Source organism: Stegastes partitus, unplaced genomic scaffold (genome assembly GCF_000690725.1).
Source record: "Stegastes partitus isolate 25-593 unplaced genomic scaffold, Stegastes_partitus-1.0.2 Scaffold3, whole genome shotgun sequence".
NCBI classification, from domain to species: Eukaryota; Metazoa; Chordata; class Actinopteri; family Pomacentridae; genus Stegastes; species Stegastes partitus.
The window spans coordinates 2,240,812-2,266,011 of record NW_007577734.1 but is presented as its reverse complement, the minus strand read 5'-3'; the positions used below and the strand labels follow the sequence as shown (position 1 = coordinate 2,266,011).

At 43.2% G+C, this 25,200-nt stretch overlaps 1 protein-coding gene across 1 annotated transcript in view; it reads right to left on the bottom strand.

Moving 5' to 3' along the window:
* Positions 1 to 25,200, bottom strand: part of LOC103354217 (ephrin type-A receptor 6-like) — a 182,946-nt gene that overhangs the window by 4,889 nt on the left and 152,857 nt on the right. The window contains exons 9-14 of the mRNA XM_008277521.1: positions 11,843 to 11,913; positions 9,693 to 9,818; positions 8,829 to 9,014; positions 3,750 to 3,811; positions 3,073 to 3,282; positions 172 to 321 (exon numbers count right to left, since the gene is read on the bottom strand). Of these exons, the coding sequence (XP_008275743.1) occupies positions 172 to 321; positions 3,073 to 3,282; positions 3,750 to 3,811; positions 8,829 to 9,014; positions 9,693 to 9,818; positions 11,843 to 11,913 (805 nt within the window). The remainder of the gene's footprint in view (positions 1 to 171; positions 322 to 3,072; positions 3,283 to 3,749; positions 3,812 to 8,828; positions 9,015 to 9,692; positions 9,819 to 11,842; positions 11,914 to 25,200) is intronic.

Below are 25,200 nucleotides of genomic sequence, written 5' to 3'. Positions count from 1 at the left end.
AGGCTTTAAACTTTTCAAGTCAGCAAATTGGAAACTCAGGTAGGAAAGTAGAGAGAAGACAGCGAGATAATCACGCCATTACCAACAGCTGTAAAGAGTCATTTTAGTAACTCAAAGCAGGTGGTCTAAGTGGCTCTATCTCACATGAACTGATCGCCGCACAATACTCACATCCTGATTGGACATCTCCCAGTACGGCCGCTCTCCGTATGACATCACTTCCCACATGACGATGCCGTAGCTCCACGCATCGCTGGCGGAGGAGAATTTCCTGTACGAGATGGCCTCTGGAGCTGTCCATCGGATGGGGATCTTACCACCCTGGTCACGCACAAAAAGAAAATAACGGATGCACTCAAGGACAGACTCACACTAACATTGAGGTATCAGCAAAGTAGTTCAATTATGTAAATTTCAAAAAGAAGTCTGCAAAAAAAAAGAACCTTTTTGTAGCTATGGATCCAAATCTCAAGTAATTGGACACTTGGCTACTAAACGATTCTCAGGCAGCTCTGCATCACTTTAGTGCTGGTTCATGCACAAAGAAGCTCTCTTTAGGTGGTCGTCTGCTACAGAAGATCTTTCACAGCACACTAAATATGATGACTGTGACCTTTATCTGTCCAATTACTTTTGAAGCCCTAAACTTTAGGGACATTGTGTTTAAGAGCCACTGTAAACCTCCCACGCGGTTGTTTCTACGCTGATATACACAAATGAAAGCTGAGACATTTTATTGCAGAATCAATTATATGACTTTAAATTGAATGTGCTGAAGCATAAGAGCCTGAAGAACTAAAAATGAGTAACAGTCCAAATACTTGTGGTTTCAACTCCATGTTCTACTGCATTGGGTGAATTATTTAAAAAATATATGTATCTCGGTATCTCAGTGGCCTCAACCTTGCAGACGCCGGAGTCCAGCAGAGCCGCTACTTGTGGAAAGTAGCTGTGAAAGGACGCTCAATATTTCATTAATACCGCTGTCACATACGGTCTCCTTTTCTGAATATCGTGTTTATTGCCTGCAGTTTTCTCCTCTCACCTCACCTCAACTTTCACTTCCCTTCTGTGGATTTTTTTTTTTTTTGTGTGACGCAGAAAGTTCAACTTGGAACCATAAACACAGCTTTTCCTTTGCTACAGAAAAACCTCAATACAAACCAGGAAATGGAGGTCACCGTGGGCTCAGACAGATTTACGGAACACTGTCTTTTCAGCACAGGAGTTTTGGAGGTTTAACTTTTGCAATCTAAGGCAGCTCCATCTTTCTGCTGACCTCCAGAGAAAAGGCAGAAAAGTCACAATTTTATCAGTCTAATCAAGCAGGATTAGTGTCGGTTTGCTTATTTCTCAAGCTGCTAAAGATAGAATTAGTATGTAGATGCAATCTTTTTGACTTTGAATGGATTATTTCAGTGTCATATTACCATTTTTGTTTTTTTTTTCAGGAACTTGTTTGAGAGTAACACTCATAAGATACAACAGCAGCAGGTCTTGGCTCTGGCTTCAGTACAGGTACATAGTTTGAAGAGTACCATGGACACCAGTTCATGCATCAGTTTTTGTGTCATACGGGGAGGATCGGCCACAGAACGGCTGTTAGGGTGCATCCCGTAAACCTTCAGTAAGCTGAATTGTTGTTGCAGGGCCTCCACTGCTGCTCCTGCTGCGCCTTTCATAGCACAAAACTTCCAATCTTTACTTCTAATGAGATTCTTGACCAAAGCCAAGAACAGAACGCAGTCGGCCAACTGGCAGTAAATGAGACCGAAACGAGGAAAAACTTGTATCATAGATATCGCAGCGCGACAGAGCAAAGGTGAAACGTGAAAACCAGACGCCATATTAATCAGTTTGTATTTCCAACATTGCACTTGCTTGGCGGCTTCTTATTGTATAAAACAAAATTCAACAATGGTTGGAGACAGCCTTCATGCTGCTGTGCAAGATGTTTGGAAGCTTGTAAGCTACTTTTCAGTTCAGAAGTTACCTCTAACTTCTATATTTATGCTTTTAACCTGTACTTATTCAGGGTAGTTTTACTGATATTTAACCCCGTCTTTTACAGGACCATAGAAATAATGACTTGGGTCAAGATGTCACTGTTGTACAGTATTTCCCTTTTGCCTCCATCTTTGTTTACCCTCCTCGACTCTCCTGTCTCCCCCTCTGGCCTCACGCTCCTGTGTCAAACCCAACAGGATCACACATTAAATAACAACAACAGGGACTCTCAGTGTGTTTACATGTGCATTCAGGAGGAGCTTTAATGGTTGCTTTTTAAAAAAAAATCTGTCTCCAAAACTCCCAGAATTCACTTTAAAAAAGCAGATTTTCGACACCTGCCAAGACGAGTTTTGAGTTTTTGTTAACTTTGAGATGTAGATTAGCAGTTTCGCACTGTGACTGATGCATGTTTTGGGTGATTTGTGCGTCAAGTGTAAAATTTTGGGCTTTTTAAAAAATTCAAAATCCCTCTCTGATGACTGATTAAACTCCTAAAAGTTCATTTCTGTATATCAAAGTTGCATATTTAGACGTTTTCCAATAAAAAAATCTCTTCCTGACCTAAAATGGTTTAGATGCATCATTGCTTCCCGTAGAAAGCCTGGATCTATGAAATCCCTGCCTCTGGCTCCATCCACCCAGCCATGATTCCTTTTGTAGAAAGTTTGCAGCGCGTAGTTATTTTACGTCATTTTGTGGTGATTTAGCATCTTGTTGTTGTGATTTTGTGTTCTCTTGCATGATTTTACTTCTTTTTGTGGTGATTCTACCTCTCTTTTTGATGTTTTTCACATTTTGTGGTGAATGCACAACTTTTTGCCTTTCTTGGTGTTTTTTTTTCTGACTTTTTGTGTTGATTTTGCATCTTTTTATGATAAAAACTAATCCCATTACATTTGCATCCAACGTGTCCGACCCAGCGTGTGCCTGACACATCACACCAAATTAACGAATCAATCCGTACCCCGTGCAATAACAAAACATCTCCCTGTGGTGACACACAACAAGCTTTATTAAAACCTGTAATAAATTAGCCGTAGCAGGTAGAGGTCTCAGGTGTACCGTTGTGGTGTAAGCAGCCTCCGGGTCGTCCTCCAGGACTCGGGACAGGCCGAAGTCTGACACTTTACACACCAGATTGCTGTTGACCAGGATGTTTCGGGCTGCCAGGTCTCTGTGAACGTAGCCCATGTCTGACAGATACTTCATGCCCGAGGCGATGCCACGCAGCATGCCAACCAGCTGGATGACAGTGAAGTGACCGTCATGTTGCTGACAGGGAGGACAGGATGCAGAGGAAAATAAACAGACAGAGGAGGAGCCATTAGAAAAAAAGAAGAGACAGCACAAACAATCAGAGTGGAAATGAGGTTAAATGCAGGGAGCAAGAATAAGTCAAGGGACAGACACTGATAAACAACTTACTGCTGTGTGTGTATAGCAACAGAATATGTAATAAAATAGTTCAGTAGTTCTTAGAGAGTCGAAGCATATTTAGTTCAGAGTTATGCCGGCAGTAAATTGAGAGGACAATGTGCTGGAGAGTTCCATAATTCACATAAGTCACCAAAGTGACTGAGGGTGAACTTGCTCTCTGCCTGCAAGGCGTTATAATGACCCGAGCGCAAAGACATGCAAGGTTACTAAACGATATTTATAGCAGCGGTTTTGATACCATGCGAGGCCATAATCACGAGGACATGATCATGCACGAGTTCTCCGACCACTCCAACACTCACCCTGAGAAACGAGTCCAGTGATCCATTTTCCATGTACTCCACCACGATCATGACCGGCCGGCCTGCAAACACACAAACACAACACAAACTCCTTATTTCCTCAAGATTTATTTGAGCTACTAGGGGCGGTCTACAGACAAACTGAATAAACATGGCACATCCTGCTCCTTCCCCAGTGTCAAATCAGATCATATGATTTCTGAACCAAGCAGAAAAAAATCCCTCAGATGGAAGTTTGTATTACACATACATCGAGAGTGATCTGATGGACGAGACATCTTGTGCACAGTTGTCAAACTTTAGATTTAGGATTTTCAAATGAAAGAGGAGATATATTTGTCATTTGTCATGCCATCCTAAATCATCCGCTGATGAATCGAAAGTATCTGGAGTCGTGTAGGTGACACTTTAGGCTCTGGCAAACACTGGCTGACAAAATTACTCTGTCAAATATGATTGGACTTGAGAAGTCCAGGAGAGGAAAAGCAGGGTAACGTGTGATTTCTGTGTATGTGTGTTTAGCGGCGCTGCCAGTCTGAGACAGAAAAGGCAGAAAGAAGGCTGAGGCAACACACAGGCCATCAGCGGCTGATTGATGCATCAAGTCAAGATGCTCAATTCATTAAACTTTTTCATTTCAACATGTCCAAGCTGCCAAATGGGACCTGCTCAGTATTCAGTCCATGTATAACATGAAACATTAGTTAGAGACAAGTGCCAGCCCAGTTTCTCTTTCCAAATGTTATTGTTTCCCCACAGTGGATCCCTACAGTGCTGCTGATTGACTGGTTTACAGCTAGAAGGCAACTGTCCAGGCTTGTTTGCTGGTGAGCCGTGGACCATCCTGAACAGCTGGAAAGACAAAAGCGTCAGTTTTTTAACTCACACAGGGATACGGGAGTCACATGATGGAAGACGGAGTGTAATGTCAAAACAGAGATTTGTGAAAGGGTTCCCTCACCACATGGATGCCGAATTTTTTCTGTTTGCAAGAGCAAAATACTAAACAGCACTCTTACTTTGCAGATTTACAGCATTTCATTCCCCTAACCCTAAAAACAGACCACTCCATCTTCACAAGCCTTCAGAAAACCCACTTTTCCACCATCTGCCTGAGACAATATCAATAATCTTAAATTATCTCTATTTTTGTCATTGAGTCAAATCCACTCAGCTTCAGTTTGATTGATATTATCTCAAACAAACAAAGAAAAATCTACAAAAATGGAGTTATCTGTTGTTGCAAATGAACTGTTCAAGTACAAGTGGTGCAACAAAAACACACCTGATCTGCATCGTTGGGCTCTTTAGTGAGGTTAAAGGTGAACTAGACACAGGGAGATATTCCACAGATCACAGGAAACATAAACTGGCATTTATCCCATGTCTAGGTTTAATAACTTCATCATGCCATTAATGACACTGACTGACCCAAGAGAGGCTTTTGTCGTCATTATATTATGTGTTATTGGCTGATAAATTAGGTGTATTTGTGAATAATCTGATCTCCACAGCAGTGAGTCCACACTGGAGGACAGTCATTCTGCTATTGAGTGGGGGAAAAAAAAGCTGTGGATTGTTTTTATTTCTTCTTCAAACCAGTCTCAGTGGGCGATGCTTAGCCCAGGATGCAGTGATGGTGTCCCTGCAGAAACCTGATGACGGCTAAATCAAGCAGAACCAAGCAGACCGGCCAGTTGCATGATCCAAATCTTTTTCAGAACATTTTCAGGTTAATGCTCAGAGGTTGTTGTTTTCTGTAGTGAAGGGGGGATTTAAAAAGCCAGGTATTATTGTAGTATTGATTATTTTTTATCTTGATTTCTCACACATCTGAAATGGAGACGTCTGCCCTCAAACAGGTGAATGATTTGACAGGTTTTTTTGCTGAAGGACTCTTTTACACATCAGCTTATTCTGCTGCTCAGCCAAGATCAGCGTGTTGCCAGATGAGACTATAAACTTTTGGTGATGTTCTTATTTGTATGGTCATTATTCATGAGCATGACTGGGTAAAAGGTTATCTGTGAATTGTGGTAATGATTGTGAATTTACCTCTTTGGCTGCATTGGCCTGAAGGATGCAAAAATGAATTTCAGTGCAAACTTTCTATCGTATCACATCTTAGATAGCAGAAGGGGAGAAGAATGCTGCGTAAAATGTGTGGTGGAAATGGCAAATAGAAGTCTGCATCTGGTGAGTCAGACTTTACTGTCGTGGAGCCGCTGAAACTGAAAACTTCCGGGAATCAGCTCATGTCGCTCACAAGCCACGAGGGCGGCACTTACACCATCATACCATCACTCAAAAACAAAACACACAGAGATTAGATTTATGCCTCAAACCCTTTTTTTAATGCAAAAGAAAGGCTTGGAAGATGAGAGCTGATTTGGCAATTGGGTTAACTGGCCCAGCAGCTTTGATAAAGAACGGCTCTTTGAATCTTTTCAGTAGGAAACATTTGAAACTGTCCAAAACACAACATAATTATGAAAAACAGATGGTGCAAGTCATAGTCACTTGAACACCAACGTTTCATCGTTCCAGTCGATTGGCAGTGACGCACTCGTTGCTGCACCTTCCGCTTAGGTTGAAAAAAAATCTAAACAGCCGCGAGGTTAAAAAAAAACTTCTCATAAAGAAGAGGCGCTTGTGTTACTTATGTTTATGATTATTTCCGTTGTGATGAACTAATCAAACGTTGTAGGCATGTATACATTTGGCGAGATGATCTTAAAGGTTTACATGTCAGCAACACACCCTCACAGGTGAAGCTAAATAAATCTGCAGGTGAAAAGAAGATGCAGCGGTGATCTGGATGGATGCGCGGAGCCTCGTTTGTTTGTGCCATACTGTATCCCTTACCTTGCAGCAAACATTATGTTTTCTTTCAAATCTGCAAAAATCCAATCACCGTGTCCTTTTTGAATTTCCTCTCTCGCCACCCAAATCCAGCAGGGACAGACAGGAAATTATTTGATCAAGCTTGGCTTTCCCGAGCTAATTAGCGAAGTCTGGAAACAATATATAGTTAAGCAGCGCGGCGCCTGAACAAAAACAAACGCACCTGTTTACCAGAATCTAATGTGTCACCTGTTATTTCAGAGCAGGTATAGCAGTCAGTCACAGCACAATACTCTCCATAATTAGTCTCTGAAGGACAACAACAGATGGAGGGAGTGAAAGATAGAGAGCGTGAGGAAAAGACAAACAGACAGGCAGGCAGACAGAGAAAGGATACTCAGAATTAATGCCTCTCTATATACAGTCTGATGCCCCACTGCCAAACACAAATGGCTTTTGATTGCGTGATTAGATGTGCACAGTGCATTGTGTGTGTGTAGGCACTATTGGACAGGCAGTCATGGGAAATGGTTTGCTCTGATAACTCCCTTTCTTATAAATGCAGATGAATAAGAACCTTGAAATAAAATATGATTCTTCCTGGATGATGGTGGAGTGGCTCTGTTCTTCAGCGGTACTTTGACAGAACATTTGTTTTTGGAAAATGCTGAGATATCTACATGTTTACCAAGCACACATCACATGTGAGATGTATTAATACTGCAGGATTGTGATGAAAAACGTTCAAAAAAATGACTTCAAGGTTCTCTCATTAGGCTTTACAGAGGTTTAAAAACCACATTCAACCGATGTGACAAAAGCTAATTGTACAAGCCTCTTGGAGCTTTTCCACAAAAGCATCAGACTCACTGTGAGAACAGAATGAGACGTATCAGTAGCTTCATACATAACAGACCTTTAAACGTCTATTCAGCGCCGCCTGTCAGAGCTGTTGACCTCTGACGGGATGAGAATCCTTTTCTGCAGCACCGACTCCAAATGTTTTGATGCCATCCGAAATCTTTCCAGACAAATCATCGCAGTGTTGTGTGGGGAAGTTTTTTCTTCAGTCACAAAAATGCTTCAGACAATATAAACTACAGTTAAATCTATCAGCGCAAAAATTATCAGCAATCAGCAGCTTTTAATGCAACAATCAGCAGGCGGTGTTGTCCTTTAAAAACCCTTTATCGCTGGAGTCTTTAGCAGCAGGGTCAGAGCGGCGGAGCGTCCTCTGTCTACATCCAGGGAGGGGCGGAAAGTCTTCAGGGGACACATTTATATTCACAGCGATGTCTCAGTTTATACACCCCCTGTAAAAACAACCATATGTTGCGCTGGGTGAGCCCCGTAAAACAGAGCTCGTTAACAAGTCCGCATTGTCGCACACGCACGCCTTTCTTCTGAGGATAAAGCACGACTCCTGCACAAAGACGCAGCGTTTGAACTTAGAAAAGCGTGCGCGCTGGCCACTGGCGCGTTCACCTTGGCTATGCAGAGGGTAACTCGCAAAAAACTAAAACTATGTGCCAGTCTTACATACAAAAAAATAAAAAATAAATAAACCTGCTGCAACTTTAAAGGTGTTTTTACTGTTCAGAGGAACCAAAGATGTAAATTTATCCATCAGACTGTGATAAACAGTCTGATTGGCAAAGAAACTTCAAATGCTGTTGTTGCGTTTTACTTTGCTTTTAAGTGAAACGCTTAATGAGACGCTGTCACAGGACAACAAAACCACGTTTTGATAAAAATAAAAGATGAGCGATTTAGTTTCAGATGCTCATGAGGCACGAAGTTCTTTTTATGCTCCACATAAGGGAAAATGCCAAACAGGCAGGGATTTATGGAGGAAGCAGCGTTTGGGTGGCCGAACACCAGCGATGTGGTTGTTGACGGCGATTACACGGAGACGTGAGGCGGTGACAGTTACTCCTGTTCATAACCGAATGATCTGTCACCGAGAGATGTTTCTGTATTTAACACTCACTTAAGCAGCGATGAAGAGATTTATTTAAGAGGGAAACTTTGGAGCTACATCTCTATGTGAGCCCTGTGATAGACTGGCGACCTGTCCAGGGAGTCAGTTGGGATAGACTCCAGCCCCCCAAGACCCTCGTGAGGATTAAGCGGTGTATAGATGATGGATGGATGGATCTCTATATGAAAACATACATTTCATCAGTGGATACACAATCGAGTAAACTGAGCCACACTTCCCACAATCCTTCTTACTTTTCGTGACCACGCCCTCCAGCCTGATAATGTTGGGGTGGTCAAACTGGCCCATGATCGACGCCTCGCGCAGGAAGTCCCGCCTCTGACGCTCCACGTAGCCTCCCTTCAGCGTCTTTATGGCCACGGCGATCTCCTTCTTCCCCGGCGTCCTCAGGCGACCGCTGCACACTTCGCCGAATTCCCCTGGAGAACAAGAAAACACAGTCAGCGACTCACATTACATCCAGACCTATTTTCTGGAGACTCAGTCTAACCTAAAACCTCACACAACCCTAAAACCCTAAACCAACTCTTCATCCCACATTCTGACGTTATTGGGATTTGCTTCTGGTTTCACAAAAGGAAACACACACACACACACACACCAACACAGTGAGGAGTCCACAGCGTCAGCAGGTAGCACAACATACCACCTGGGGGCAGTGTTGTGATTTGCACCTAAACTCCTGCCTCCTTATTACATCTCCTCTGATTAGCTGAACTTCATAACACTCTCTCTTTCACCCTCCAAAAAGCCTTGAATCTATTCTTACACTTTCTTTTGTTCTCTAAACCTGTTAAAGCTTTAATATTCCAACAGTGTGTGCTGAGAAAATGACAGTGAGACGCTGGGATTTGGGGGTAAAAAAAAAAAAAAGAATAAAACAGGCATCCTCTTTAGTGTATATAATAGAGTCGAGGGGGTTTATGGGAATTATGGGAGTAAAATGAAAACAGATCATGTTGTATGCACATTTAAAGCTATTACTACCCGAAGCGATCCTCTTCTGCCCACAGGCGGATGGTATGAATCAGTGTCATAAGTGGAGGAGTGTGTAGCAGTGTGTAGCAGTGTGTGTGTGTGTGTGTGGTTGTGTATACCGGCGCCGATCACCCTCTCAATGCGGATCCTGCACGGGTCGATCTCCTTGGTGAATTCGTGGACGGCCTGCGTGGGATCTTCGTACGTGTCGGGATCCACATACGTCTTTATCCCCGGGAAGGGAACTGTGGAATAATCGAGTGAGAATAATCAATACGTTAAGCGAGAGGGAGAGAGAGCGACTTTTCACTGCTACTATGGCTCATAATGGTTACAGTACAGGTACTCAGTTACATGCTGCTGCGACAGATATTACCATCTAGGGGTGCTTGTAACCCAGGAAGTACTTGCGGGGTCACTGGGGTAAGGTGGAGAATAGACACACAGACAGAATTAACATTTAAGTGAGGCTAATATTCAGTGTATTTATTTCTACAAGAGAAAAAAGTGATAACAGGCTGACTAAACAGGACTCGACATCCTTGTGCCGTCTCTCAAAGAAAACGAGTTAAATCAGAAGACAAACCCTCACATCAGAACCAGACTAAACCTTTTCAGCCTTTTTTTTTTCAGTCAATATCGTATCAACAGTGGATCACAAGACATTATATAAACAAATGCAAAAAATGATTCGGTCACTCTCGAGGCAAATTGTTTCAGACACAGTGAGACACATTTCCCCGCTGCTATCGATTATGAGCTGGGAGGCAACGAGTTGCGCTGTTCGATATCTTCTCTCTGGCGGAGCGCGGGAGCACAAGTGTTTTGCTGGAAAGCAGCAGGGAGGCACGTCGAGTGTTGAGCCAGCCTTTTAAAAACCGGGGCAAGGTTTTTAGCTGCTGTTTAATGCAACCCTCCGCTCTGCTGAAGTGTCCTTGAGCAAGTCAGCGAATCTTTAACAGGCCGCTGCAGCTCTGGCGCTCGCCCTGACCTCCCGGCGGAGGCAAGATCTGTGTTTCTCCTTCAGGGATCGATAAAATATCACAAAACAACAACAAAAAAAACAACAATCAGTTGTCTCTGATGCATGAACCGACAACAGAAAAACCCAACGACCTGCACCTCAAAGACTCAGCATCACCGGGCGCAGGAGACGGAGGGGTTTGGAGACCAGAGGGTGAACAAACGCCACAAGGTGTGGGTTTTAATCTTGAATATCCGGACCTGTGTGGCACCTTCAGAAACTAATTTGATATATATTTTTTCCTCTCACCTTTTTCTATCTGTTTCTGGCTCTCTGGCCTCAATCCAAGTTGCCGGCCAGAAACACTCCTCATTTCTCTTTGTCCTCTCCTCTCTTCCTCTACCTTTCAACCCAGTCGCCCTCATCCTCATTCCTCTCTCCTTCTTGTTTTCCTCTTGCAATTTTCCCTCACCCTGCCCCATCTCCGTCTCCCTGCTCGCTTTCAAACATCTTTCTGTTTCATTCCCCCCACCATCCCACCCCGCCCCTCACAGCGCTCATTTCTATTTGCATTTTTCATGTCGAGAATGAAAACTTCGATATTAAAGACAAAAGACGGCAAAAAGAGGTGGAAACGTACAAGAGTGCAGAAGCAGACAGCTCAGGGATGCAGCCGTGTAACCACATTAATCAAAAAACACAAAACAAGAAAAATGAAAAAGTCATGTAGAACATCAAATAAAACCGGAGGGGACGTGAGGAGGAAGAGCAAAGAGGAAGGAGAGGAGGAGGAAGAGACAGAAACATCAAGGAGCATGTTGGTTAAGAGCATTTTGCTCCGTCTGTTTGTCTGACATCTTAATTCTTGGCAGAATTAGAAAACTACAGCAAGGAGATGCTTCTTATTTTCGAGCGTTTGTGACTGTGGCAGCGGTTTTGCATCAGCTCACGATGGAGTCTGTCGTTCCGATGCAAAACTTAACATGCACAGAAACTGACAGCCGTGGAAAACGATCCATACAGGAACACGCTGTGCATGTTGAATGCTAAAACAAGAGCAGGTGACTAGCCTATCCCGCTAACTGCTAAATGTTTTCATCTTTATTGGAACAAAACACACCAGAGCAGATAAAACCCGGTCGGCAGTGTCTCACCAAATGGTTGGACATTCTGGCATGAGTAAGGTTAACATCATGACATATTATGAAACTTACTGAGCAGATGCCTCCAACCACCACCCGACACTGACAGATGAAGCATCCAAAAGAACAAAAAAAAGAGACAGAGACAGGCAGATTGATTTACCGTGTCCGTTCTGATAATTAGTCCTCCTTTTCTCCTCCGAGGTCATCTTGGCCTTAAAGTACCACTGACACCTGGAAGACAGGCAGATAGAAAGGCAGAATGAACGGTGTGTCTATAAAACGTGCGATAATATTACCTTTCATTGAGACCGTCATAGTGCGGAATAGTGAAATAAATACCCGTACATGGGGATGGCCCTGAAGAAGTCTGGAATTAAATGTCTTTTTTATCTGCAGCCACCGTCACCATAAGTGGTAATTGCAGGACAATGGCCCATCGCATTTCCCTTCATTTCTTTAGCTGCTTTAGACACACCGTCATTAGGCGACGTGCCTGAGAGTGTGACCAGAGCAGGAAACCACCGAAATGCTGCTGGTTTTTACCTCTACTGATAAAAACCATTAAAAATGTTTCTCTGCAACATGATAAAGCACAGTGTAAGAGGTGCACAATTACTTTTCATTTGTAAGAGGAAGAGTGCTTACTTTTTCTTTCAGAGGTTACCCAGTCTTGCTTTAAACAATACCGGAGCCTCCAGGGGGCCTCCACAGTGGAGAGAACGTATTGTTATTATTTTACACTCCTCTCTGGATCACGCCGAATTACAGGCCGAGGTCGACTTAACACAACCGCCATCCAGTCACGTGACGCGAGTTCAAGCAAACAGCTCGACGCGGGAATAAAACAAGTTCTGCGTGTAAGATCTCCAGGAAGGAAAAGGAAGGTGACGTGTGTTTTGTATCCGGATGTGTTTTACCAGGTAAGATGTGAAACTCTCGCCAGGATCGCTGTTAGCAACTCGTCTCTGGTGCTTCTTTTCACGGTTTTGCACTACAGGTGCAGATTGGAAGCGGTGTTTAACAAATTCACACTTAAAAACGTGTTACTTTGAATGAATAGCGGAAAAAAGAGATAAAGATAGACAAAGACGAGCGAGCCAGATAAGCCAGGTAGAGAGGAACGGCGGTATCGTAAAGGCTAAACAATCTGTTGGGATTTACAGTCCACTACATTCTCACAGATACACATCTCGGTATACGACTGAACAGGTTCAATAAGGGAGAATTTTAGTTTATAATGCTGCGGTGATAAAACAATACCACCGCACTGACTGATCATTGTAGCTTAACATTTAAAGAAGATGTTCAAGTCTAGCCTTGCATTTATTGCTGATAAAATGAATGCAGCTGGTTTAATTCTGCAGCCGAACCGTATATATATAATACAGAACCACACACGCAGATTCAAACTTCTTAAGAAAATGAAAGAAAGGTGCTTCTGGGTCAATGAGAGTTACGCGATTGCTCTTAAGTTAAAGGAGCTCTCACGCAGAGACCGAGATGTTTTTTTTTTCAACATACAGCTATTGAAAATATCTAACTATGTAAAAGCTCTCTCGTCCTCCTCTGTGTGTGTGTGTGTGTGTGTGTGTGTGTGTGTGTGTGTGCGCGACGGTGTGTTTGTGGGAGAGTTTATCTGGGCACTGAGAGACTGAGAGACAGCCAGCGACAGATAAAAAGCCGCTGCCAAGAAAGTCTGAAAAGCTGAGAGATTAGATGACAGCATCTGCAAAAGACCACAGAAGACTTTATCCAAATAGGAGCTCGGATGTTACCCCCGAAATCAAAAAAAACGAAGAAACCCTGTCTGAATCATGTTCATGGCAAAGTGCTGGGTATGGGCGGGAATCTGACTCACAGCTGAAACAACCGTCTGATCAAAAACATTCCAGCGAGTCAGTGTTGCAGTTATAATGCAATAAATGGCGAGTATCGTTCTGACATTCACACCGTGGAAACTTGAACGCTAATGTGGCGTCCTCCTTACATACTGTAGGTAAATGAGAGAGTAACAGTGTGATAGTAAAACAACAGTGAAATGCATGAAATTGTCGTACAGCCTCTCTACAGTCACACGCTCCTGTGATTTTACTGCTGCCAAATGATTTTGGGTCCATTAGCAGACCATTCTTTTTTCAAACAATTTAAAGCGCCAAGTTACAGCAAAAATTACAGTCATTAAAGCAGCAACTGAATTATAATTTAGACCCGGGGTCTGCCATTTTTTTTTTTTTTTACAGTTTTCATTCCTGAAATGGCATCGTCATGGTGATGATAGAACATCATCACAAACATTAAGGCACAGTGGCGCCACCGAAAAAAACTCGAGACAAGATGGGAACCTTTTAATCCTTTCAGATTTACAAGTTTTCACAGTTAGACAGGGACTAGCGCCGAACTATAACGGAGGCAGCTGTTGCTGTGTTTGCCGTTGGAAATCCTGCTGCTGCCGCCAATAAACAGAAGTGTATTCTAAACTTCAACATTTAGGATCAAATAAATACACACAAACCATCTGCATGGTTAAAGAGAGGATGCAATAATTTGAGCAAACTTTTTTCATTAGCTCAAACATCTGGCCTGATGTTCAAGTCATAGCTTTTGGTCATACAAACACGGTCTCTGTTAACTGTTCATAAAGTATTTGCAGCCTGGTGTGTTCGTGGCACCCCGAAGAAGAAGAAGAAGAAGAGCAGTGAGACGGAAAATAATAATAAAAAGAATGAAAAGGTGCTTTGAGTTCTCTCAGAGGTTATACCGGTGATGAATTTTAAAACGTATTTCGCAGTAGAAGGCTTAATTAATGACCATGTGCATGAGGGACACTCGCTCCCACTAGTGGATCCCCTAATACGTTTTCTCATATTTCATCATTTATTAGATAGAATATAGGAATTCCACTGCCTGTTTCCTGCAGCCACACAGCACCTGAGCACAGTTAAAAATGACTAAACTCCTGTCTGACTTTTAAGGACAAGCGAAGCTGCTGTTTGCTCAAACATTAAACGGGGAAAGTGAAACTGCTCATGTAATAAAAAAGTGTGTCTGAAAGGGACTCCTAAAGCTTAACGGTGGTGATTTTTTTCTGTATTCTCACTATGTTTTGAAGAAACATGGATTTTACTGATGGACCACGAGGGCTCTACGGGCACGGGGGAATGGGCTAAATCTGGCTTCTGGAAATAAATAAAAAAAAGATGCTTGCAGGGAGGATCAATTCCTTGTTGGCTTTGGCCTTTCCACTGGATGTGCTGACAATAAGAAAGATATCAAAAATCACCAAAGTTATCTTTTAAATGAGTGGCAGCAAAGCAGAAGAGCGGAGCCCAGAGACTCGACCCCGAATCCCCCGACGGAGACGGAGCGGCAGCAGGAACAGAGTCACGCTGCTGTCACTTCGCTGGAGAGTCCTCTCCTCACTGTCACTGCCGCAGACAGGTCCTCCTCTCCCTCAGCCCTGCACACCACTGTGGTCCAGATGGGAGATGCTATCTCCCTGCTGGAGATGAAGCCGGTGGAGCTGAGGGACGGAGCTCTGCAGCTTGTCCCGAGTCCCGCAGGACACGGTTGTAGTGACATGTTTTTCTGCTGATTTGGGGCTTCAGCCTTCAACGTGAAACTTTGGTCTCGACATTGCTCGGACGCTGCTGATGTGTCCCTCTGACAGATGCCTGTTTTCTTTTTGTTTTTTAAAGACTGCTGAGTTTTTTTTTTAAACATTTGGAGCATCAGAAACGTTTCTTTTTGGGGACTTCTGAGGTTTTTTTTTTTATATTTGGAGCATCAGAAACGTTTGTTTTGGGCATTTCTGAGGTTTTTCCTCCGTAGTTTCAGTATCGTGTATGGAGAAATGTTTATTACCAAAGAGACAAATTAATGGTAAAACTTGAATCCTTGCCCCCTGCAGTGATTCTGTGATGCTACACGAACATTTTGCTGCCATGATTTCATTTCACTGCAAATCAATACAAAGTCGTTCTAAATGATCACGTTGCATCCTGTGATGGACGACTTCCATCCTGATGGTTATGATCTCTCCCAGGGTGGTAATGTTCTCCATCCAGGGGTCACTGAGCAGTTTAATGAGCATGAACATGGTGTGTATCGTCTTCACAGTCACCAGATCTAAACATCTATGAGAGGTTTCGCATCAAAACACTAAATGAAGGAACATCTTTTGAAAGAATGGTGTTCATCCGTCCAGTAGAGTTCCAGAGAATCACTGCTAACGAACACACGGTGACACTTTATGTTGGTATTACTATTTATTTTTCACACGTCCGTCGATAAATAAGCCGTAGTAATAATAATACGTGAGAGTAAAATGTAGGCCGACGCTACTGTTTTAAATTATCGGTGTATATTTTAGCGGAACATAATCGCACACGTCCACTTCTGCTTGTTGCCAAAAACAACCTCCGATATGTTCCTTCTCTACAGACGACACTTACAGCCGATAATCAATGATAAATATGCATTAGTCTTAATATAGCCGCAGTGGAATTTACCAAACAGCCGTCACAGTGGGTGTCCATGTGTTTTATTAAGCTACATTAATTAAATAACCCACCACTTCTATAGGATGAACGGATAAAGTAGGAGACATCATAAACTCTGTAATTCACCACATTACACACAAAACTCTGCTCCGTAGGCGAGACGGCCGTTTCCTTTTGTTCCATTCTTACAGTTTATTATGACTTTTTTAATGTTTTTGTCGCCGCTTTGACGTAGTGCAGCGCATTAATGTATACAATTAAATATGAATGAATCTTAAACTCACTAAACTCTGGCCGATCACAGACTAATCTACAACATACATCACACGAACATCAAACAACAACGCTGCACTCTCGCTCAGCCCAGCATGGGTCTGGCTTTAATGTCATCGCACACCAGAAATTCTAGAGAGTCTATTTGCAGCGTGTGTGTTTGTTAACCCTGCAAGGCTGAACTAAATGAGTTCACACTGAAATTATTTACCATCTCTTCAGCTTTATGAACTTTTTAGCCCCTTCCAGTGAACAACTTCTGACCAAAGAAGGACACTCAGACTCAGGGACAGCAGCATATGACTCATACCTGATCATAAAAGCCAACGCAGAACGCTGTAGAAAGCCATCCAGATATTTTTAAGAGTTAAAGGGTATTAGGAGTTGGAGAGGCCAACACAGAGCTACAAAGAAATTGAATATCAGACTTCAACTCAAGCTGGAGATAAAGTCAAGTGGCTGAAAACTGAAGCCAACAAGCAAGTTCCAAAAAACCGTAGTTACTCGAATGGCCACTTGAGGCTTGTTCCAGAAGCAACTAAATCCCCACAGACCTCCATGTTAAAAAGCTGTACAGCAGAAATAAACACGTTTAAACAGTTTTGGTGTCTAAAGCTAATTTCCCTGTTTGTTGAGCTTCCATTTCAAATGCATAAAGCCTGAAAGTGATGCATAAACTGGTCGGTGCCATCATGAGACAGTCCACGACCCAGAGAGGTCCGCATGGCCCGCCTCAGCTCCACTCACGCTTCACTTCTTTGCTCATTTTTGGACTAAATGGGAGTTATTAGGAGTCAGTTGCTGCCAAAATGGAAATGACCGGAGCCTCTACGCCGAGCTTTAAAGCCGCAGTTCAGGAAACCTAAGACAGAGGGCTCCTCCATCTTTATATCCAGCGTATGACAACAACACGACTGTAGTTTGTCTAAGTGTGGTTCCATTACTGAAAGTTATTCAGGTCTCCTATGCCACACTTTTAAACTGTTCCCTCTAATTGCTGGAAATCGTTGCAAACTATCACCTCCAAAAAGCTGTGACAGGGAATTTGTTAACACAAATGCACGCCTATTTACACATCCACACGACACAAAGAAGCATTAATAATTGTCTGGAATCATGTGACTTTCCACCTTGCAAACCTAAATCTCGCCTTTCAGCTCCGCACCAGCTTGTCAGAGAAACATGCGCCTGATTACTGGCAAGCTAGCAGGCTTTGAGTGCTTTTTGGTGCTGCATGTATACTTTATACTGGGTTTATCATTGAAAACAGCTGTTGTTGAAGTTCAATAAAGAAACAGGAGACTGTCACTGCACAGCTGTACAATGAACTTTAAAGTGCAACAACGACATTATAGATAAAAACAAGAATGCATTGAGGAAAATACGTCGAACACTCACTCACCTGCGTATTTATACCTCCATGCACACATGCATACATACAGTGCTGCTTAACATAATAACTACCCATTAGATCCATAAATATAAAATATGAATTAACAGTAGAAGGTCCTGCCTCCAGGACACAGCCATATGCTCACACTGGAAAATCTGCTTTTATGTGACCAAACCGACCAGTTACCAGCAACGTAATCTGAAGAACATGGACGATAAAGTTAGCTTGCTTAATGCAGTGCAGATGGTAACTGATACTGATGTTGTTTACATGCACTTGGAGCTGAGACCCGCAGATACATACACACACACAGATAACACAACTTTCACTTAATGCCTGCAGCAAGTTGTCCTACAATAGTTCACTGTTCCATATACAGGGCTCATATATCACTGCAGATAATCCATCTCTTAAGCTAACATGAATAAATCAGAGTAGTTTGACACAATGGTACCCAACAGGAATAAAAAATGAATTACATTTTATGTAGTCGTTATTATTTGTTGTACAAAACTGTAAGATCGACTTATTAGTATGTTCAGTAGTTGCACTGTAACTGTTAGACTGCATTCATTCAGGAAAAAACTTTCTTGATTTCAGAATCTTTTAGCTTCACGTAGCCGACAGATGTTTTGTGAGGATAAAGAAGAATTTTATTTACTTCATGATCGGCACAACATTGTGCACAACGAACAACATTATATTCAGATGTCTGATGTATATTGAGTGACATCCATCCATCATCTCTACACCTTGATCCTCACCACGGTCATGGGGGGCTGGAGTCTATCCCAGCTGACTCAGGGTGAAGGCAGGTTCACCTGGACAGGTAACCAGTCTATCACAGGGCTACACTTAGAGACAGACAACCAAGCACACTCACATTCACACCTACGGACAATTTACAATCACCAATTAACCTCAACATGTTTCTGGACTGTGTGGGAGGAAGCCGGAGAACCCGGAGAGAACCCACGCTGCACGGGGAGAACCTGGAGACTCCACGCAGAAAGATCCCGGGTGTCCTCACCGGGATGCGAACCGGCGACCTTCTAGCTGTGAGGCGACGGTGCTAACCACTGCTCCACCTTGGAGCTCCATATTGAGTGACATGTATGTACAAAACACTTGAACGTTCAGACACAAACTGATAGAATCTGCAAACTCAGGTCAGTGTTGAGACACCGATCAGCCACCAATCATTGAGCTGGGGCACCCTGGCATTCTTGTGGACTCTGACACATTTAGGGAGGTGGAAGTAACACTCAAACACCAGTGACCTCCGATAGCAGGACAGTGCCCTTTGCCACATCACAAAAACAGTTAGAGGAACATGACAAAGAGCTCAAGGCGCTGACCTCCAAACTCCTCAGATTATAATCTGATCAAACATCTGATCCATCAATATTACACCCGGTACCAGACGTGGTAAGACACTCCAGAGCTCCCGTCTTCATGGCACAACAGGTCAGAGCTGTTTTGGCGGCACAAGCTGAACCTACACATTATTAGGCAGGTGGTTTTAAAGTTTCAACTGATGGATGCATCTGTGCATGCACCATGACCACGAGTAGAACCTTCCAGATTACACGTAGCCGTTTGATGAACTATAACGTTACTGATTAGTGCAGCTTTATGCAACAGGAAGCAGTGTAAGAGTGAATGTCTCCTCTTCATGAATGATTCTTTTGCACTGCTGGAGTTTGATCAGCATCCACATGAATAATGCAAGAGATTCCTGATTTTCTTAAAGAATACATTTCCTCTGTCTCAAACGTGATGTGAGGCGAGGGTGCTGCCTCCGAATCCGCTCTGATCAACAAAAGCAGCCTCCGCAGCACGATGGAAGCTACGCACGGCCAATTAAAATGACTGAGGAGACGACGCAGGCCGCCGTTGGATTCATCTGAGGTGAAAACGGACACTTGAGGAGAAAGTGTCCGGAGCGCTTGCGTGAGTGTGTGTGGGTTCATGTGATCACATATGAGCCTCCTTCTCTTTGAAGACTTAACATAATCCGGGTTGCCAGATTAGAGCAGGTGTCAGGGGGCTACGAGCTGCAGGTTGCCAGTCTGGGCTTTGGCTAAGTGAAGTCTGTGGGATCCTGGACACTGATAGACAGAGCAGATAACATGGTGGGTAACAGTGGCAGAGAGGACAAGAAGGGGATTTGGAAAGCTACTGTTGACCTCTGCTGATGGGGTCAAGCTATTCATTAAAGAAATGGTGGCATGTGCCTTTATCAGTCTTTTCCAGTCCTATCCTCTGATCCCCTTTATCCGCCTATCCCTCTGTCTCACCGGCTTTCATGTTGTAAAGAGGCCGCACACACAGACGCGCACAAAGACAGCCATCGCACACAAAGACCTTGGCTTTTTCCACTGTTCTCTGGCCTGTTGAGCATTGTTACGGCGCATATTCGCGCACACATATTCACGAGCCCTCTGCACACCCACACACCTCGCTGAAACAACCTTGCTCAGAGCCCTAATCAAAGCATCTGTGTAATTCAAACCACTCCTCTCGTGCCCTAACATCCCTCAAAGTCACCTCACAATGGCACACCGCTCTGCTGCAGAGGCTGCAAAGGGCACAAAAGAAAATGAATTAAAGAATATATAAAGAAAATGATAAAAAAAAAAAAAAAAAAATGCTGCAGAGATTGACAGACAATTCAAGGATGAAGAGAACTCATAAAGTAAAAACCCTTCAGCGAGGCTACATCTGTGCAATAACGACTTCATCGGAGAAGCTCTCGCTCTTCAAATTTAGCGTGATCAGATGCAAACATGGATGTACGTTCTGGAAGCTTTTAGGGTTGCCAGGTGCTAAAAATTCCTCGCGCGGCAAGTCGTCGCTCGTGTTGCACAACCTCCCATCTACGAGAGCGGTGTGACTGAAAGCTCTCATCCTTCTTCTCAGGCAGCTCAAGTACATTTGGAGATTTTCTGAAACTGAAAGAGAGCGAAAGTCCCTCCTACACAGGGCAGAGGGATTGCAGATATGACAGATTGTGATAGAGTCAAAAAACACTCCAACTACAGCTGCGGCTGCTTTTAGTTGGATTCAGGTAAAAAAAAAAAAGGTCCGTCTTGTGCTGCGACGTAAAAAGCCTAAAGGGCTTGCTTTGGCTTTTGCACCCGGTGTGTGTGTGAGAGAGAGTTTTTAATAAAGTAGGAACACAGACCCTCCTACACACACTGAGATCACATCAAAAAAAAAAAAAAAGAAATAAACTGAAAATCGCTGCTGCAAAACTACTACTTTCAACTTTTTTTTTTTTTTTCGAGGTGATGGACGTAAAATTCCTCTGACATTTGAATCATACTAACAATAAAAGCCTTCACTGTATAAATGGCACACCTTGTCTGTTGAAAAAATCATCTCATATCTGTGAAGTTCACGGCTCACTCGTGGAAATTCTCCGGCAACCACTTCAGCGCTGAAACAAATACGCGAGTGTGTAGGTACAAGCTGCTGTTGTTGTTCTGCTGGAAAACATCCATTTTCTACATAGAAGATATGACTTGATTCACAGCTGAGGCACTTATACGGTTATAAAAGGTTTCTGGTGAAATCATCAGTTTGAAAACACACATCAGCTTCTCTGATAAACAGTCTGAGGTGAAAGCTAACGTATATCAAACTTCCAGGTGAATGTTAACAGACTCCTGGGTGCATTTCAATACTGCAAAGAAATACGGCACAGAACGAGGAACCAGCAGCCCCTCCCGGTTTACATCTCCATCGCTTTCCAGGCGAGCTAGTTAGTTTGTTAGCTTCTGCTGATAAGACAACCATATGCACCTCCTCCTGCCAGCAAACTTTTCCACTTATATTAAGTTTTGCTGCAAGATTTTTTCCTTTTAAACTGCTGCCGTGACCAGAGACAAACAAACCAGAGGATGCTTCAGCTGCATCAGGCTGATGACCACATCGGGCCTCACGTATCGACGTGTCGATAATCAGCAACTTCAGTTGTTTGAAAAGCTTTTGAAACACTTCAATAAAGGCTATATCTGGAAAACTGTCTTGGAGAAGGAGGATGTCTCAGTAGTCACAGGCAGATCAATGGATTCGCTGTTACTATATATAGTCGATATAAATGCCTTTTTGTTTCGGATGCTGTTGATACCGACTGCGACAGTTTTGCAGTATCAGAGAGACGTTTGAATTCCTGTCGTCGTGATAAAAGTTCGTACAGATGAGTGGCAAATTAAATGGAAAACAAACCCAACGAGTCTCAGAGAGGTGTTGAGCCACCACACGCCACCACAACAGCTCCAGTGCACCTTGGCATTGATTGATGTCTCTGGAGGGATGAAACACAATTCTTCCAAAAAAAAACATTCTCTCACGTCGTCGGGGTTTTTATGGTGGCTGTGGAGGCGCTGTCGTCTTAGAAGAGACCACTCCTATCAGGATAAATGGTTCAACACAGGATAAGGATGATCACCCGGGACAACTTTGTATTTATTGGCACTTTGGCCATGAAACAGAGCAACAGAACCTCCAGATCCCCACAAGGTTTTTCCTTTAATTTGTCACCCATCTGTACATATCACTGTTGGGTCACTTTACACAAAACTTAATTGCTGTGCTCAGCGCTGCTATTCCTGCACAGGTGTTCTCACTTTGCATGATTTGATCTCTTCGGAGGATTGATTGACACGTCTCTGATTCTTCTGTTTGTTCTGCTGCACACACACTCGGGGGGATTAGGAAAAGCACGAGGCTGCTGTTGTCGTGGTTCAGTGTCCGATGTGAGATGTTCTGGATAGTACGAGCCCAGGAGTAAGTTTGGAAGCCCAGCAGTAATTTTTAGTAGCGTGGGGAGTGCCAGGCCTCCGTCAGTCTTGTGAAGTTGCAACAAAGCTTTTCTGATTCCTGCAGGCGTGCTGCCCCAGAGGAAAGACGAGATGAGATTGTCTACATCTGTGAAAACCTTGTTTTTCTAAAGGAAGATGGAAATGTGCTGACAAAAACTCGGGAACAACCTACATTTTAACCAGCTGATTCATCAGGGAGGGAGGAGCTGGCCCGTCTCCCTGAGGTGGACGTGTTTTACTTTAAGGGAGGAAGAATTTGTGGCTTAAATATTTGTTAGAGACCCAGTTGAGGTACTTAAAGCCTTTGTACGCCCATCTAATGGGAAAAAACAACACAAGACAAAAAAAACCAACTGTGGAGGTTTTTTTTTAAGCCAAAGCATTAACTGGGAGTAATTTGCCCTTGTGGACAGATCCATTTTTATTTAGCGTAGTTGGCGATAACAGCAGCTTATGGTATTTAGATAGCTTTATCCTATTTAAATACTGTATATTCTTAATTAACTAATACGAGCTATTGTACAGCTGTTTGCTTTTGAACGCCGCCACACATTTGCACGGTATTACCGCCTTAATGCGAGTGCTATAAATAGACGCATTATTCTCTGCATTTGAATGTGGCCCCACGGAAAAAAAAAAAACCCAACAGAAACATAAAAAGGATGTGCATTATGCGAGACAGACCACGGATTTGTGCTGCCGAATATTTCCGTCTGCGTACGTGAGCACTTCCATTTGTTTTTTTTGTTTTTTTTTTGTTCGGTATCTTCACGGTGAAATTATTTAATCTCCATGTTTTTTTTTTGTTCGGTATCTTCACGGTGAAATTATTTAATCTCCAAACCTTCCTCAGCTTCACACGTCTGAAATAAAGTGTGCAAAGAGTGTTGTTGATTTCTACCTCGTGGAGTTACACACCTACGCATGTGTACGCGACGACACAAGCGTGTGTTTCTTGAGAGCTGACAGTTGATTTGCTTTTTTTTTTCATGTCTGTATTTTTCTGTCGCCCTCCTCCATTAAAACAGGTGTGGTGTGTGTTGTTCAGGCTGGATGGATCAAAACCAGTAGATTTAATTTAATGGGACGTGATACAATAATCACTGGTCAGAGGATCGAGGATGAGAATTATTTCGGGTTGCTACGCACAAATGAAACGCCACACCTCTTATACACACAAAATAAATGTGAGCAAACCCTAACACCAGCCGACACTTCCTCCAGATGTCTTTCCCTTCTCTTGTGCTTTAAGTGGTATCCTGTGTCCAAAGGCAATTGTTGCAGCAGAATGCAGTGTAAGGTTTTGCCAATGCCCCGGAGGAAATATTGAACACATACATTACTGTAAGCCAAGGAATATAAGGCTTACAGTCACAGCGAAATGGATCAGAGCCATCCTTAACAGCATTACCTGCACTTTCGCTTTTCCTGCCATGACAAGTCAAAATGTCTGCTGTTAAAGACGCCCATTTATCGTTCAAAATATAATGTATGCCTGCCACGGGGCGAACAACGGGGAGCGAGTTAGCTGCATCTGAGGCTGGTCGTTGTTGATTTTCACAAGAAAGTCAAGTTCTTTTCCACCTTTGTGCATGTGACTTGATTCTTGGCCCATTTATAGCTGCAGTCTTTTTCATACAAAAGAAGTATTTGAAAGAACTTCATTGACATTTAGACGACTTAAGGCTCAGCTGAAGTCAATAACTTTGAGGTTCTGCTGGGAAACTTCATCGTTAGCTTGATGCATAACACCGACATGAACTTTGTTGTTGATCAAATCTCTTCCTGTGTGCAGCAGCATCCCAAAAAAGGACAATTTGCCCCGATGCAACACAAAAACTGCTCAAGTGAGGCTCGAGGAACCCAACAAAGCCTCCAAAAGTCTCCAGAACGAGCCTGATCCACAGAGGCCCCACTCCAAAACCTACAGGACTCAACTGATCAAGTCCCAACAACCTGATTCTAGACACCGCTGAACATATCAAGGGATACTGTGCTCATGACCCAACAGGTCATAGATGTTCTGGCGATATTGTAAGAATTGGAGATGCCATGTTGCGCCAACAAAACACAAACTCGCCTTAACCCCACGTCTCTACGAATTCCTGAACAGTTTACTGATTAACTAATTTTGCGGTTCAAAACAGCTAATGCAAAATCAAACTGTTAATCCCTTAAACCTCGGAGGTCCATAGGCGTGGTGGAGCAACCTGATGCTGCTACTATGACGGAAATGCCGGCAGCACTTTTCTGCTTCATTTCAGCTGCATCAGATTTGGCAGAGTCACAGCTGAGAATGTCTAGAATGCACTCAGTGTTTCCTGACTCACGGTTTTAAGGCTGTTATTTACTGTCACAGGTTTTTATTTTGGAGTTTTCGAAAACACAAGAAGTCTTCCCATGTGTCTCTTTCAATTCATAGAGTCCAATGTATTTCAATTTGGCTTTAAAATTTTTCCACAGGTTCCTCCATGACGGCTCTATTTAGAGAAGCTGTCAATCCCAGCTGTCAGTCATGATGACA